General features: G+C 46.8%; 2 protein-coding genes across 2 annotated transcripts in view; both read right to left on the bottom strand.

The window, feature by feature from the left end:
* GABBR2 (gamma-aminobutyric acid type B receptor subunit 2) overlaps nt 1-16,969 on the bottom strand; it is a 419,555-nt gene that overhangs the window by 120,590 nt on the left and 281,996 nt on the right. The window lies entirely within an intron of this gene.
* On the bottom strand, nt 1,855-7,372 carry LOC126938081 (uncharacterized). Its single transcript, XM_050762225.1, has one exon. It carries the CDS (start codon nt 2,877-2,879, stop codon nt 1,929-1,931), a length of 951 nt encoding a protein of 316 aa, XP_050618182.1. The 5' UTR covers nt 2,880-7,372; the 3' UTR covers nt 1,855-1,928.

The raw sequence follows: 16,969 nt of genomic DNA, 5'->3' as shown, positions 1-16,969 counted from the left end.
AAAATGTGCACAAATTCTGCAGACTCTTTATTAGTGAAATTACAAAGTATATGGAATGGTATTCAAAGCTTCCATGGAATGATACAGGAGTGGGGGTGAGAAGAGCCTCCCTTTACTTTGTGAACAAAACAAATCTTTGAAGTAAGATCTGTCACATTTTATTTTACTAAAAATAACTTTTTTACTAACAGGAACTCCTTCCATCTCCTTGATTTCTCCTTAATTTCTCAGGGGGTACAGTGGAAGTAGGCCAGCGTCTGTGTCTCACAAACTGGGTTCAGTCCTCTCTCAGGCAAGTTCCAGAACATCTCTAAATTATGGACCAAGCACAGGTCCTGGTATAGGACAGGTGCTCAGCAAATGGCAGTGGTAATTTTTATTTAAACATGTTTAATAGCAGGGAGCTGAAATCAAAAGTTGTTAAGCACCAGAGAGCTTTCCAGTCCTTGGGAAGTGAGTTTCAACTCTCACGTGATTTCAACTGGCAAAGTGGAAACCACTGGGCCCCCAGCCACGATGTCTTCACCTCCCAGAATCATCAGCTCCCAAATGACTGACTTCCCAAACAACATGAGCCACTGTGCGTTCTGCCTACCGATGAGAGAAAGTAGAGGGCTTCTGTGACTGGGGTGACCAAGTGCTGATGGAGACACGGATGTGTAACTGGCTACGTTGAGAGTCTGCATCAGCGTTACCATGGCATCTGTTGGGTTTCACTGGCAAAGCCATCCCTGCTACCCTAAGTATCGCCAACTGGATAGAGGACGACTGCGCCAGCCAAGGCAGCCTTGACAAGACCGGGTATGAGGGAGGCCACAGGCCAGTCAGGTGGTTCTCAAGAAATTCTACCCAATAGGTGTCCTCCATATTAAAAGGTGGTCAATTTACAACATTCCAAAAATATTCACCTACTGCTTACTGAATACCCTTCTAGGGACTGCTGCCTGCTCTTGGAGAGCTTTTTATTTGATTAGGAGGGATAGCAGAAACAAGTCCACCAATGCTTAAGAAATTTCAGTTAGCGATGAATGCTATGAGGAAGATCAAAAGGGTGATGGGAGAGGGAAGTCATTTTTTTATTTTTTATTTTTTTGAGACAGGGTCTCGCTCTGTCACCCAGGCTGGAGTGCAGTTGTGCGATATCGGCTTACTGCAGCCACCACCTCCTGGGCTCAGGCGACCCTCCTGCCTCAGCTTGGGATTACAGGCACACACATCATTCCACCCAGGTAATTTACTAAGGGAGCTGCTTTAGTTGGGTAGTTAGGGAAGACTCTGCTCAAGACGTTATATGAGAGCTGAGACCTATCTGGAAAGAAGGAAATATTCCAGCCAGAGGGAAAAGCCAGGGCAAAGACCCTCAGGTGGGGAAGAGATTGGAATATTCAAGGAACAGAAAGGGCCAGCATGGCCAGAGCGCAGTGAGGGAGGTAGGGTGGTGGCAGATGCATAGGTGGACAGGGGCCAGGTCACATTCTATCCAGAGACCATGACGAAGTGTCTGGACATGACTCTACGTGCAATGAACAGCCATGAGGGTGGGGTGGTAGAGAATGGATGGTAGAGTGGCAAACGTGGAAGGAGAGACTCTGGAGGCTCTGGCTCAGTAATCCAGGTGTGAGAGGATGGTGGCTTCGGCGAGAGTGATGGCCAGACTCTGTCCCTCCCCAGCTCAGAGTGCATGGCGAATGTGACTGAGCACTGAGCCCAGAGCAGTGCCTGTCTTCCATTCCATTCCTCTTATTCTGTGTGGTGGATGCCAGGGGTGTGCCCAGATACCCTGCTCAGGATGGAGGCCCTCCTCCCCAGCTGCTAGCATCTGGCTGCTGTTGAGATGCCTTACACCCAGTCAGAGCTATGTTAGTTCAGGTTATGCCCCCTCCCTGGGGGCAGCCTGCAGCTAGCAGTCAGTGTGAAGGGTCATAGATCTAGCCCTGCTGCCTCGATTCAGGACAGCTGTGAAGGACCATGGGATCCCGAGGTCCCCTGGGATTGGCTGAGCTCATGATTGCCACTGCCTCACATTTTGACTTCTCCCGCTGCCCAACACTACTTGGCTTCCTCCCTTCCAGCTTCTGTTCCGGAAAACATTTCCTGATAAACTTCCTGTATGCAAATCTTTGTCTCAGAGCCTGTTTCCTGGGTAATCTAGTCTCAGATACCCTGTCATCAAAGGTCGCTGGGGCTGGCTCTTTCCTGCCACCTGAAGGAGCTGAGCAACAGGGCAGGCTGGGAACAGATGCGGCAATACTGCCACTAGACAGTTTCAGAGCCACTGTGGCCTGCAGTTCAGCCAGGCGAGCCAGGCCAGCTTCAGTTCCTAACATCCCGGCTTGAGAGCTGGGATTTTTTTTTTTTTTTGGTTTCCCTCCCACAAAGGTTGCACTTCTCCCAGCACATGTAGTCTTTATGTAGAGATAAATGTCACGACTCTCCTTAAGCTTTTGTCTTGTGCAATTCCAGGGTTGTAACTGAGAATCATCATGTTCATTCGAGACCAATCCAGGTGATGAGTTTAATTCTAAGGCAAGGGAGTTTGGTAACTCTGGCCGGGGTGGGGGCTGATAACTGTCTGGTGGCTCACAGTTCACACTCACTCTACTATACTCTCCACTGTGTGGCAGGGACTGGAAGCCCTGAAACCACATTTCCCAGAATCCCCTGCCAGCTGGTTTCCATTTAGGGTGTGCTGATGAGAAGCGGTCATGGGAGATTAGAAAGAACGCATAAGCATGCACGAGGGAAAAGCGTTTTTTTTTTTTTTTTCTTCCTCTGCTCTGGTTGTAGCAAGGGGAGCTACGAGTGACTGCAGGTGTCTGTAGGGCCCAGCAGAGCTTCTGATTCCTGAACCATCGGAGTGTGGGGGCCCCTGGCTGCATGCTCAGTGGCCAGAGATGGGGCACCAAAAGTAACAGAAACAGCAGCAGCAGGAGCCTTGGAGGCCTGTGTACCTGGGCTTTCCCTCCATTATTTCATTTGTATTCTAAATCTGCTCTGTGGTCATTTTTATAAATTCCTTGGAAGTAAGATCCGTTATCAATCAGCATTCAGTCAAGAAAACAAAAACCACTTCAGGCATTTCAGGGGCAATGGCAACATCATTTTCCTTTTCCTTCTTCCTGCCTGAGGAGCATGGCAATTTTCCGGAGAACTGTATCTGTGACAACGGGCTCTACCTGTTTTCCTCTACCATCCCTTCCAACAAAGTTGTAACCAGTTCCCTGTATGAAATCTCCTTCTGAAATGCCTGAAGTGGTTTGTGTTTTCTCCACTGGATGTTTATTGATAATGGATTCTAACTTCCAAGGAGTTTGTAAGAATGACCACAGACCAGATTTGGAATACAAATAAAATCACGGAGGGAAAGTTCAAAGTGGATAACTTATTAGGATTTTTTTTCCCCTGAAAGAGATGTTGCTAATGTCAAAGAAAGCAGTCTGTTTCATAAAAGTCAATCCAAACTAATAGTTCAGGTTTAATTGGGAGCCATAAAGCTGTATTTTCTTCTTCAGTGAAATCTTCAGAATGTATAGGGTAACTTATGGACAAAAACCTAAGTTTTGGCGTTTGCCAACAAGAGTAAACATTGCTATCTATGTGAGCTTGGATGCTCATTTAGCATTTCTGAGCATCAATTCTTCTACTTGAAAAATAGTAAGAACAATACAAATTTCTCAGGGTTGTTTCTGAGAATTAAAGAAGATGATTATGAAATGAGAATAGCCAGGGATGGTGCACAGCAAAGGGTAACTTATCGTGAAGGGTAACTGTTATTGTAACGCCTTGAGTTAGCAAAATCTCATTTTTTTTTTTTTTTTTTTTTTTGGTTTTGAGACAGGGTATTGCTCTGTTGCCCAGGTGAGAGAGTAGTGGTACAATCGTAGCTCAATGAAACCTCTGGCTACTGGGCTCAAGTGATACTTCCACCTCAGCCTCCCGAGTAGCTGGGACCACAGGTGCTTGTCACCACAACCAGCTAATTTTTAAAACAATTTATTTGTTGTTGAGATAGGGGTCTCAGTATGCTGCCCAAGCAGGTCTCAAACTTCTGGCCTCAAATGATCATCCCACCTTGGCTCCTCTGCAAAGTGCTGGGATTATAGTTGTGAGCCACTGCACCTGGCTGCAAAATCCCATCTGATGTCAGTTCAGAATCCCCAGAAAAGTTAGTGGGGAGTAAAATGGACACTAAGGATTCCAGAAGCCAGTAGGGTTTAACAGTCTCCTCTTAGAAAAACTAATTCTCTGTTTTCATTGTTCATCTTTAATACTTAACTACTAAGCATGAGTAAAATTCACTCCAACAAGTTTATGAGTCTTATAGGTTAAGCCCTTTGTTGGGGCCTCTTTTTTTTCCTTCTTTAATTTCACAGTGGAAGGCAGAGATACTCTCCCTGGGAACATGATCTGGTGTAGGGTCAGAGAGGCAAGAAGGGCAGCTTTCATGCTTCAGCCAGTATTATAGGCAACACCTGGGCAGGGGCCTGAAGCTACTTTGAGTGAAGACTCGCTGGGCTCAGCCGCCTAATATTCTGGAGCCCTGGGCCCACTGAGGTTCAGTCTGTGCAGATCACAGTGCACTTAGGGAAGGGTTTTCTTCCTGAATATGACTCTAGACTGCACTCTTATCTCTGGGCTGTCAAGTTTGCCTTTGGGAGGTGTGAGCATGCATCCTCATTGAGGATTTGACTTGTGCTGTGAGAAATAAGATCTATCCTGACACATCACACTGGCAGGAAAATGTTTAAGTTAATGGAAGTTGAAGGGTGTTAGGGCTCTGAAAACAATACTCCAAAACGAAGGCCTCAGAAGTCTCCTCAGAAGCCAAAATTTTTCTCTGACCTTCTCCTGGCCTCCTGTCTCTCAGTCCCTTGCTCCTCTGGGGCCAATCACAGAAAGTCCAATCCCTCTTCCCCAAAGTGGGTCAGAGAAATCAGGACCCCTTTTCTCCAAAACTAGCCATAAAAAGTAAAAATATTACTCCAGCATTCCCTCCAAGTTTCTGTGTAAAAACTGGCTATGAAGAAATTATGTGACTTACCTTATTTGACTGTAGGTCATAAGACCCCCATTCCAGAGAGAGCCCTGTGCTTCCAGAAGGAAGGAATGCGTGCTCAGAGAGGTCAAGAAGAATCCAGACAGACCAGCCTTGCTGGTTTCCCCAGTCTATCAGTATTGGATCATAGCCTTTTAGTCCAATCACGTTTCTACACGGTTGTCTAGACTTTATTGAACCTCAGCATAAAAATGGACAATTTCCCCTGTATCTCTGGGTCTTCATTCTGAAGGCTCCCATGTATATACATTAAATAAATGTGAATGCCTTTTCTCTAATTGGAAGTTGATTTTCCAGTGAACCTTCAGAGAACCAAGGAGAAAGCTCTCCTTAGGCCCCTACAAAGACCATGGGGGACCCTGGTAAGTTCTGTTGGAGGGGGCAGCACATCAATGTCTGTGTGGGGGATCCAAGCCCATCGTGGACTGTTCTGCTGCCAGCCCTCCCCCCAGGACAGGACTGGTCTCAAAGAAACAATGTAGACTTTGAGAAAACACTGGGGTTAAATTGCTTCTGAGGTGTTGCAAAAAGGGTAGAGATCTGCATGATGCAGGCTTAAAGGAGAAGATGCCCTGTTTCCACAGGGATGGCAGGATGTGCAAGAGAGACAGACAAATAATTGAGTACATCCACCCACATGTTCTGTAAAGATTAAAAAATACTCTTTTTTCTTTTTCTGTATGTCCCCTTGAGCTATAGGAGAGGCCATATTTTGCACACAATTTAAAATATTTTCTTACACCAAAAATTCTTTTGTTAGACCAAAGCATTCAGGAATGTTTGATGCACTCATAGAGCCTAGAGCAGCAGGTTTGCAGGGAACTGAGAGAAGGAGTAGAATGGGAGGTGGGGTCTGTCCCACTGCCAGCCTTCGGTGGATGGGCAATAAGGATGCAGGGGCATCTTTCTGAGGGACCATAATCAGACGGCTCAGAGGGTACAAGTAGTGACCTTCCACAAAGCATGTGGTGGCCTAAGGTGGGGCTGTGTGCACTGGAGGGAAGCAGGGACCCAGAGAAGATAGCTGGGTGGATGGCCCAGGAAGGGTGGAGCAATTCCCCCTCTTTCCTTCCACTTATTATAATAAGAGACTCAGGCTTATTTAGAACAACAAAATATCAGGCATAAATGAATGTGTAAGAAGTACAGGAAAAGTGAAGTAAATTTTAATACAGACACATGATGAAATATTAGGATACGTGCATTCAATCAGCAAGTCCTGTTGGGCACCTATGATGTGCCAGACAGGCGCCAGATCAAACACTGAGCAAAATCAACGTGGTCCTAGATTGCATGAAGTATAGGGTCTGGTGGAAGACAGAGACATTAAGCAATAAACACATGGATAAATAGAGAATTACAAACTGTGATCAGTGACATTAAAGGAAAAGAACAGGGCGCCAAGAGAGAAAACTACAGGAAGACCCTAATTTAGGCTGGGGGCCAAGGAGGGCCTTTCCGGGACGGTGGCATTTGCACTGAAACCTGAAGGAGCTAGCTGAGCCAAGAGCAAAGGGGAGAACATCCTGGAAAGAGGAAATTGCAAGTGCGAAGGTCCTGAGGCAGGAAAGAGATTGGGAAATCCGAGGACCTGAAACAGTGCCGATAAAGCTGTTAAGTGGTCATTGAAGAGGAGCTGAGCAAGAAATGTGATTGGCAAGGTGGACGGGTGCAAGGCCATGCAGAACCTTACCAGCCATGCCAAGGATGCTGAGCTTCATTTTGAATGCAAGAGGAGCCACTGAAGGGTTTTAATGAGGGGGTGATTTGACCTAAGTCCTATAGACGTAAGCATTATATTACAAAAATTATCAAAGGTTGGAACAAGTGATATTCCAATTGTGCCAGTCACTGGCTAGCTGTTCAACAAATTCATTTCCTTTTCCTCCTAGGCACGTGGTCAGACTGGGTTTTCCAGACTTCCTGATGGTTGGGTACGGCCATGTGACAGTCCTACCAATGGAATGTGGGTGGGAGCGACATGGTACTCCAGGCCTGGCCCATGAAAACCTCTCACAAGATCCTGATCCTTCACGCTTCCCCGTTTCCCCACTGTGAACCAGATTGATAGGATCTATCAGAGAACCCTGAGGCCTAAGGAACAGTGGGGACGTGAGACAGAGGGGCCTGGGCCCACGAATGATTACATGGAAAGGCTGTCTAACGACCAGAAGGACCCAGTTTGGACTTTGTATAAGAGATAAATAAAATTTTACTGTGTTAGTCCACCAAGATTCTCAGATAACTTCGTTACGGCAGCTAGTGTTATTTATCCTAACCAATACAACAATGAATTTAAAAAGTAAAAAAAAAAAAAAAAAAAGAATACAAATTGTATATACAGTATACTCAGAATTATGTAAAAATTACCCCCACAAAGTAAAAATGTTAACACTGGTTGGTCCCAGGGAGTGTGATTATGGCTTTTTCGTTTTACTTTTTAATACTTTACCTATATTCTATAATAAATGGGTATTATTTTAATAACAAGAAAACTTTATTAAAAACTTTTTTAAAAAGATGTTATACGGAAGCACATTTTACAGGCAAAAACAGCAATATCATCAGCAATAAACTAATACTCCCTCTTGAAATAGATTAATTTTTTTACTATTTTACTAATAATTTTACTGACTAATTTATTTACTGTTTTATCTGTGTAAACATAAGCCTGTTTCCCCTTCAAAGTCGAATAACAAACAGAGCAATGAACAAGGAGTCAGAAGACAGATTCAGGCTGAACTTGGCCATTTTCTGGGAAGGGAAGCTGGGGCAAATGCCTTTTCATCTCTGTGCTCAAGCTTCCCTCTACAAAACGTGCAGAGATGATATTGTGCAAGCTACTTTTAGCTTTGCTGAAACATTTGTGTACATTAAGAATTTTTCCCCCTGGGGTTCTCCTTTATTAATAGATTTTCAACAACACCCTCAATGGAATGAGGTATGTATGATTATTTCCATTTTACAGATGAGGAAACTGGAAACTGAGAGCCTGAGAGGTCAGGACTTTGCCTAGGGTCACATAATGAGTAGGCAAAAGGACTGGGACTCACCTCAGTTGTGTCAACTTCAAGCTCATGCTTCTAACAACAGGCCATCCTCCCTCCTCTTTGCAAGAAGCAGTCATTGATCAGAAAAAGAGCTCTCAGCAGGGGACTGGATTAAGTACCATGTGACCTTGGGCTAGGGGGATGGTGCATGGGTATAGCAGGAGTAGGCAGAGGAGGAGGAAAGATAGGTAGTCAGGGATGTGTTGGTAAATGTTTAACAGCTGGCTCTTTGGGGAGGAAAAAAAAGAGCTCTGATTTGTAGTGCTTGCCAATTTCCATGGTGTAAATACACCCACCATGGTGGATTTCAAGTTATCAATGATTTAACAGCTGGCTCACAAATTCCTGATAATTTAACAACTGGCTCTCAGCTCTCTCTGGAGCCTGCAGGAGCTGGCTCCAGCACACCCGTAACCAAGCCAGTCCATCTGGCTTCCAAATTAAGATTGTGAATGCAAAATACCCTGTTTTAACCTGCACAACTGGGTGAGAGTCTCTTCCCTGAAACAGGCGAGGAGGCTACAAATCAGAATGGGACTAGCTGGAGAGAAGGGGTTTGTGCCGAATATTTACCTACTGTCTCTCAGCTCCCAAGCCTGCCTTCTCTATCCTGCTCTGTGATGCTGGGGCCAGGGCTCCACAAGACACATCTCCCAGACTCCATCCTATTAGCTTCCACCAACAGGAGGCTCTGAGGTAGAGTGGAAGGGGACGATGGGAGTCCCTGCTCTCCTATTCTGTCAGGCAGGGTCCTGCCTCCAGCTTCTTTCTGTACTTTCAGCACCAGCCCTGCTATGCCCCTTTGAGGGGCCACCAGACATCGGGCAGACATGCCCCTCTTCAGACAACAGAATACTAGCTATGCAGGGCTTCTCTGAGCTCCTGGGTTCTGAAAAGCTCATCTCTGTCCTTTCATTTTCCTAGCCCTAAGGGCATTTTCTTTCTGCAGCTGGTATCCCTTGACTGCCTCAATGCTCCTTCTGTATTCCTTCCTCCTCCCATCACCTATTAAACAATTCCTTGTATTAAATCCCCTCTGTTTGTTTGAAATGCCTAGCGTGGCTTCTGTTTTTCAGACTGGACTCCTCCTCTCCATCTACCACGTGGTCTCGGGACTTGGTCCTCCAGGCACAAGCCTCCTATGTCAGGTCCCAATTAAAGTGGCCTCCCCTGTTCATGTCCCCTTGGGCACTGGCAATGCTCTCTGCTCCTTCTTCCACACCCTGAACTGAATATGGTAATTGCCTCCTGCTGGATGAAGCTTCCGAGGGCAGGAAAGTGCTCTTTACTCTTCAAGGGCTGGGAAGAAGCAGGATGCAGGACTATTTGTTAAGTTGCATTCAGCTGAATTGAGTTGAACGGACTGGGTTCCCCAGTGTTGGTGGGCCATGGAGCAGGATCTGTCAGGAAGATCTACGAAGGAGAGAGAAGGGATGCCGGCCAAGAGCATTTGCTCAGTTAGCTCCCCAGGGTAAGAGGACTGAAAGACATGCAGAGTGGCCCAAGGTGGAGGAATTGCTTGTCACAGAGGCCTGAAGGTGATCACAGGTTGGGAGACCAAGATGTCCTGGAGGCTGCTGGGCCCTGGGGACCTGCATTCCATGGGCCGAATGATGTTGGCTAAGACTATTTCTTTACAATTAAACCAGAAAGGGCTTGGGGCTTATAGTGGGTAGTTCAGGGTTCTAGTCCCAGTTCTGTCCCCAACTCCATGTGTGTTCATAATTGTGTTCCTTCCCCTCTCGGGGCTTGTTTCCTCGCTGATAAAATGAGGGGGCAACTGGCCACATACTATGTTTGAGTGCCTGCTCTGGGACACAGCATGCTAGACCCTGCAGTGTCACACTGACTAAGCCAAAATCATTGTCTTCTAGAAGCTCCCAGCCTAACAGAGATGACAGAATTTTTTTTTTTTTTTTGTAAGACTTAGAAGGTAATGTGAGTTGCTAGGAGAGAATGGGTACAGAGGGCTGGGAGCACAGAGGAAGGGCACCTCTCTTTGAGGGGGTGACTTAGGGGTGCAGAGAAGAACGATCATGTTATGCAGGCAAAGAGGATGGGAGAGGAAATGTTCTAGGCAGAGGGAACAGTGCATATGCAAAGCCTAGAGGCGAGAGACAGTGTGGCTCTTTGGAGGACTAGAAAGGAGGGTGACGTTGCTGTGGGTGGTGTGCATGGTAGGGCAGCTGGTGGGAGGCAGGGAATGCAGAAGCTGCATCAGGCAGGGCTTTGGACCTTATGCCCCAAATGAGGGGCCACAAAAGGGGTGTCAGCCGGGAGGTAGCAGGTCCAATGAGCTCTTTCCGTTTTGTGGAAAATGGATGGGCATGGGGGAAGGACTGGAAGCAAGGCAGCCAGTGAGAAGCTGTGGAATCCATGGGAGAGGAGGATGATGTAGATGGAGCAAAGTAGATGATGCATGAGGTGGGAGGGAGGCTGGGTATGGTGGTTCATGCCTGTAATCCCAGCATTTTGGGAGGACGAGGTGGGAGATTGCTTGAGCCTGGAGTTCAAGACCAAGCTAGGCAACAGAGCGAGACCCTGTCCCTGAAAAAATAAAAAATTAACCAAGCGCAGTGGCGCACTCCTCTAGTCTCAGCTGCTCAGGGGGCCGAGGTGGGAGGGTTGTTTAAGCCTAGGGGGTCAGGTCTGCAGAGAGCCATGATTGTGCCACCGTACTCCATCCTGGATGACAGAGTGAGACCCTGTCTCAAAACAAACAAACAAAAAACCAAAAACCCAAAAAACAAAACAACCACAACAAAATATGTATACATATAAATGGGAAGGAAGTGGACGTGGAATCAACAGGCCGGAAGTGAGGAGTGAATGCAGGGAAGAATGGCTCCCAGCTTTCTGGTTTGGGCAGACAGATGGAGGGTGGTGCCTACACAGCTGGCAGAGGAGAACTGACCAGAGCAGTGACTGGCATCTTTGCCCAGGTTCCTGGGTGGGTGGCTGAGCCAAAGGAGCTTTGTAGCTACAGAACCATGTAACACCAAGCTTCTGCCCAGGCTCCTCACCACCCCCATCCATGGTTCCTTCTTTTCTGGTCATCCGCAGATGCAAGCATCCCTACGATTAGAAGTATTTAATTTTTGCTTTACTGTAGGTTCTATTTTTGTTAAATAGATTAGTCTCCACCAGGAAAACCAAATTGCTGACCAGCTGACCTGAAAGTCTGAGAGATGCAATTTGCAATCTGTTGGAATCTTTGCTTTAAGCCAGGGTGGGCTGCAGATTGGCCTGGGCGGGCGGTGGAGCAGGGCTCAAATTAGGCAGCTGGTGCAGCAGCCATACAGGCACCAGGCAAGGGGGCTCAGGCAGGAAGAGAAAAAGATGCAGATCAGAGAAACAGGAAAGGACAAATGGACAAGATTTGGTGACTCAGGGCACAGGTGACTCAGAAAGGGTGTCCTGCTAGGAGGTGGGCCTCCTGGGTTCTCCTCTGGGATCCCCCAGTCACACTGGTTGCAGTGTCTCCTAGGGTTTAAGGAGATAAAGCTGATATGATCTAAAGCTGGGCCCAGAATTCCTCTTAAAGAGCAGACAATCTTGGTGCCTCCTGGGGGGAAAGAAAGAACCTCCATGTGTTTCTGGGTAGGAAAGACCATGGCTGTCGGGGGCGGCCAGCCACTCTGCTGAGAAAATAGGCTGGAGTTCATTTTCTTCCTGAGGACAGGGCCTGGGAGGAGGGGAAGAACTTCTCAAACAAAACTTCAAAGTGCAAACTGTTAGGTAAAGAGGAGTGGGAGGTGGAGACCACCCAAGGGTGACTGGGGAGGGCCCAGGTCAGGGGTTTCTCATGTTCATCTTGATGCCGCTCCAATTACTTTCTCTGAAACAGCCCCGCTCTGCCTGGCCCCCAAATCTTCATTGACATCCCCTCACCAGGCCTTGTCAGAGACGACAGTTTTTGTGTCTTGCTGTGTATGAGTGTAGAAATAGAGAAGGAGGTTGCATTTCTTTCACGGATCAATGTGGCTCTGAGTGGAGGAACACCTGAGGGATCAGGCAGTGGTCCAATTCCCAGGTGAATTCAGCAGAGGCAGGAGCATGAGAGCGCGGGTCCTCCAGGAATTTGGAGAAGTCTCGAGGTTAGCTGTGGGCATCCCCGAACTGAGGGATGGCGCCTCCTGACAATGTTTCCAGGCTCCCAGCAGCTGATTTCAGGTTGTACCTAAGATGCTGGGTCAGACAGGAGGCTCTCCAAATCTCGGAGACACTCTCTGGCTTGGAAGGTCTGGTATAGGGCCAGTGGGGGTGGTGATGTGATGAAGGGAAAGGAAAGGCCAAAAGGGTTATTTAACTCCGGTCTCGGAGGAGGGGAGGCCACACGCTCTGCAGGAATGCACTAGCTCCCCCTACCTGGCCCTCCTTGCCCCTCTGGATATGCAAGTCCTCGGTGGGCTCCGGCCAACAGAGGAGCCCCTCCGTTCTCCCATGCCTGGCTCAGCCCCAGCCCATCTGGAGCCTCGCCTAACTAGAATGCCAGCCTCAGCAAGCCTCAATTGACTCCCGCCGGAGCCCCAGTGGCTGCGCTCATCCCTGCTCCCAGGCTGGTGGGAGGAGCAAAGGCATATGCAGGGCTTTTAGAAGAGTGAAGTGCTAGGTTCATGCAAAGAGTCCGTGGCCGGGAATTTACACTTTTTTGGGTTGAGCACTAGCTGTGCATCAGACTAGGCCAGGTACTGGAGATACACCAATCCCCAAGACTTAGTCCCTACCCTCAGGAAGCCCACGGTCTAGTGGAGGAGACACACCTATAGATAACCACAGCACAAAGGCACGAGTGCCCTGATTGGCAGAGGGCCTGGGCTGTGGGGAATCTATCCAGCCCAGGCTTACAGAGGGCTTCCTAGAAAGACGGTTTCTCAAAGTGAGCCCAGAAGCACTAGGGAGTGATCGCCAGGCAAAAGGTAAGGCTGGGGATGGTGAGAGTGTATCAGGAAGAAGGAATCACCTGTGTAAAGGCCTGGAGGTGGGAAAGCAGGCAGAGAGTAGGGAGCAGAAATAGTTCTAGGTTGGGAGGTGGCAGAAGAGAGATAAAGCTCTGGAGGCAGGCAGGGAGCAGGTGAAGAAAGGCCTGTAGCAAAGTCACACCAACAAAGAATGGAAAGGGGAGACCTCTTGCTTTGCCAGATATTAAGGCATACCAGAAAGCCACACTAAGAGGAACAGATGGTTTTGGTTCAAAAACAAACAAGCCAGCAGAAGAGAACAGAACCATGGTTCCTAAACTGGGCCCCGAGGTGCCCTAGGGTACCTGAGTGAACTCACCAGGGGTGTTGTGGCGTATTTTAAATTTCCGAGGGAAACAGTGATATTTAACACTGATCACACACCATGTGAACTACTAGCTTGAAGTAATTCACAGTCTCAACATTAGATTGTGCCACATCATTCTGATGACATCACATCTTTGTGAAACTGGGTTTTCAGTGGTTGCTGTGATGAAAAGCAAGTATGTGTAAAAATTGACGAGGAACAGGAAACAATGTGCAGTCTTATTCCAAGGCTTCAGAAGTTGTCCAGCTCCCTGTTCCATTAGTAAAGAATTGTAGTCATTCAGGAATAAAATTACAACTTTATTTTCTGTTTCAATTTCTGTGCACTACTTTTTCAAATGGCCACTAAGTTGTTGAGATTTAAATATTTATTTAGTTGTTTGGATCTAACTGCTTAGAAACTTGTAGTATTTCTTTTGGTTTAGAGAAAAAAATATTGTGTGAAAAAATGCCGTGAAAAAAATTACTGAGACACTAAGGGTGCTTTAAACTGAAAAAGTTTGGAAACTTCTGGAATAAAGGGTTAATAGATAAGCCCATTTTTGGAAGGAAATTTAATTTTCAAAAACATGGCACCATAAATCAAAAGAATGTTTAACTGTTTAACAGATGACAGTTGGAAAACTGGTTGACTATAGAAAGAAAAGCAAAACTTATGCCTACCAAACTCCATAAACAAGAGCAGATATGTGACCAAGTAAAGGTTTAAATGAGAAAGGTGAAGTTAATAGGAGAAAATGTAGGGGAATATGTTCGAAACCCAGAGGCAGAACTTCTCAAACAAAACTTTCAAAGCACAAACCGTTAGCCCAACAATTGATTAATTTGATTATATCAAAATCGAGCATTTCCTAGAAAAAGGACATCCTGGACAAACAGACAATAGAATGAAAGAGGATTTTTGTAAGGTCTAAAATCAACGTGGTCTTAACACCCAGATTATCCAAGGAGCGCCTGAAAATCAACAATATAAAGACAGCAACCCCATCAGAAAAATGGGTGAAGCATCTGAACAAGCAATTTACAGAAGAGAAAAACCAGAAGACAGTAGGCACCTGAAAAGATGCTCAATGTCATTAGAAATTAGAGAAAATTGAATTCAAGTGATGTTGCTTTGTGTCTAATACATGGCAACACTTAGAAATAGAGACTATTCTAGGTATTGGTGAAGACAGAGACATAGGGACCTCAGGCACTTCTGGTGGGATGTCACAGGAGCAGGCATTCAGGACAGCATCTGGCACTACTTAGTCAAATTAAACGTCCACATACTCTTTGACCCAGAATTCCACTCCTGGGATACAGCCTAAGAAATTCTCATTAAGAGGACATTTAGAAGGCTGCTCTATGCAGCTGTGTGTGCGTGTGTGTGTGTGTCTGTGTGTGATGGAGGTGATCTAGAGAGAATCATAACCAGCAGATTACATGTAATGGAAGGATGGATATTAAAAGCACACTGCTTAATGAAAGAAAAAAGAGGATACATATTATATACATATTTACATAAATATAAATAAAAATGTACATTTGGCAAAACCTTACACCAAAAAAGGTACAATTAGACAGACATAGGGAATGGCAGTGAGAAGTGGGGATGAAGAGGAATGAATGAATGAATGAATGTAACAGAGCCGAGCCTTCCCTGAAGCAGTGATGTTAATTGTCACGAACTGATGACTGAAAGTAACTCAATTCTCTGCACCTGAAGGAGGTTAAACAAAGTAAGATCGAACTTAGGCTTTACCTTAAGGGCAGGGGAAACCAACCAGCGTACCAATGCTTGGTACACATGTGTTTGTTCATTCAGTCAGTCATTTGTGTTCTCATTCTTTCATCACATTTTTGGGATCAGTCTGTTCTGGGCTCTAGGTATAACAGGCAGAGCAAACAGGCATTCCATGGCTCTGGTCCTACTGCAAGGTCAAGTATCTAATCAGTCTCCTCTGGTGTTCAAAGGCTCCAAACCTGGGCAAACCAGGTGGGCCACAGGCCTGGTGGATATTACCACCTTCCCATTTCCTGGTTGACAAAAATGAGGCTCAGACAGGTGAGTCACTGAGTCACAAGGTCACAGCTATGACTGTGAGTGGCAGAGCTGGAATCTGAGCTTGGGTCTGCGGAACTCTGAAGCCAGTTACTTCCCCTCCAACCCCGGCAGGGGAGGAGGGAGAAGCACAGTAGTAGTTCTACCCTGGGTTGGCTGAAGGCCTCCTCTGGGTTAGCTTACTCATTCAGGGCAGGTCTGGGAAGGCTTCATGTAGGAGGCAGCACTGGAGGATGAGGTTGTCTGCTTTTTCACAATCGTACTCCAATGCTAAAAATGCACCTAGGACGTAATAGGTGCTCCACAGACAGTTGTAGGTGAATGGATGGACAAATGAATGAAGAAACGGAGAGGACATACATAGGGCTGTGAGGAGCTCAGAAGGCTGGCACATGAGGGGTGGGGAGGCAGGCCTTGAATCCCAGGCTAAGAAGTATAGACACTGTCAGCTGCAGGGGCCTCCTGCCAAGGTTTGAGCCAGGGCATCCATCCCCTTTATAGGTCATGCTTAGGCAAAGAGAACATCATGCAGCCTTGCCTACTCAGAGTCTACACAGTGTGACACATAACCCATCCAGGACTTACAGCACAGAGTGGTGGAAAGGGTACTGAAATAGCAATCCCAAGATGGCATGCTGGCTCTGTGTCTAGGTTTCTCCATTTGCAAAATGGTGTGTGTGAGCCTGCATCTGCCAGTGTCTGTACGCACACGTGTGTGGTAGAGCGAGCGCAAGGAGTACTGGTTAGGACAGTCTCCCAGGCTCTCCTGGATCTCGCAGTGCTCAGCTCTGAGTTTGATGAGTCACCAGTTGTGCTCCCAACCTTGGAAACAGCGGGCTGGACTGGCAGGCAGGTGTCTCTGGCATGCCTGATTGAGAACCCATTCTCCCATTTGGCTCAACCCCCCAATTAGAAACCCAGATGGCTCCACAAGGGAGTTGGGGGACTATTGGTTTCATGGACTAAGCCTAAAAATCTTCCATTAAGAGACAGGTGTTAGCAGGCCAGGTGTGGTGGCTCATGCTATAATCCCAGCACTTTGGGAGGGAGGCCAAGGTGGGCAGATCAACTTGAGACCAGGAGTTCAAGACCAGCCTGGTTAACATCATGAAACTCCATCTCTACTACAAATACAAAAAGCTAGCTGGGTGTGGTAATCTATGTCTGTAATCCCAGCTACTTGGGAGGCTGAAGCATGAGAATTGCTTGAGCCTGGAAGTCGGAGGTTGCAGTGAGCAGAGATTGTGCCACTGTACTCCAGCCTGGGCGACAGAACAAGAATCTGTCTCAAAAACAAACAAACAAAAGAGACAGGTGTTAGCAAAAAAGGAAAGAGAAATAGAAGGCAGGGCTGCTGCATCGATGGCCCCGGTATTTGCCTGAGGAGGGTCAGGAGGTTCTTCTAGTGGCAGAAACCAGAAGGAAGGCTGTAACATGTCAGGAGCAGACTATGAACAAACAGTAGAGTGTCTTAGGCTGTTTGTAGGGCTGGAGTGAGGTCAGGAGAAGCTGGGGAAGATGAATCAATGAA

This window comes from Macaca thibetana, chromosome 15 (assembly GCF_024542745.1).
Source record: "Macaca thibetana thibetana isolate TM-01 chromosome 15, ASM2454274v1, whole genome shotgun sequence".
Taxonomy (NCBI): Eukaryota; Metazoa; Chordata; class Mammalia; order Primates; family Cercopithecidae; genus Macaca; species Macaca thibetana.
The sequence above is the reverse complement of the archived record's forward strand: the minus strand, read 5'-3'. Positions and strand labels throughout refer to the sequence as shown.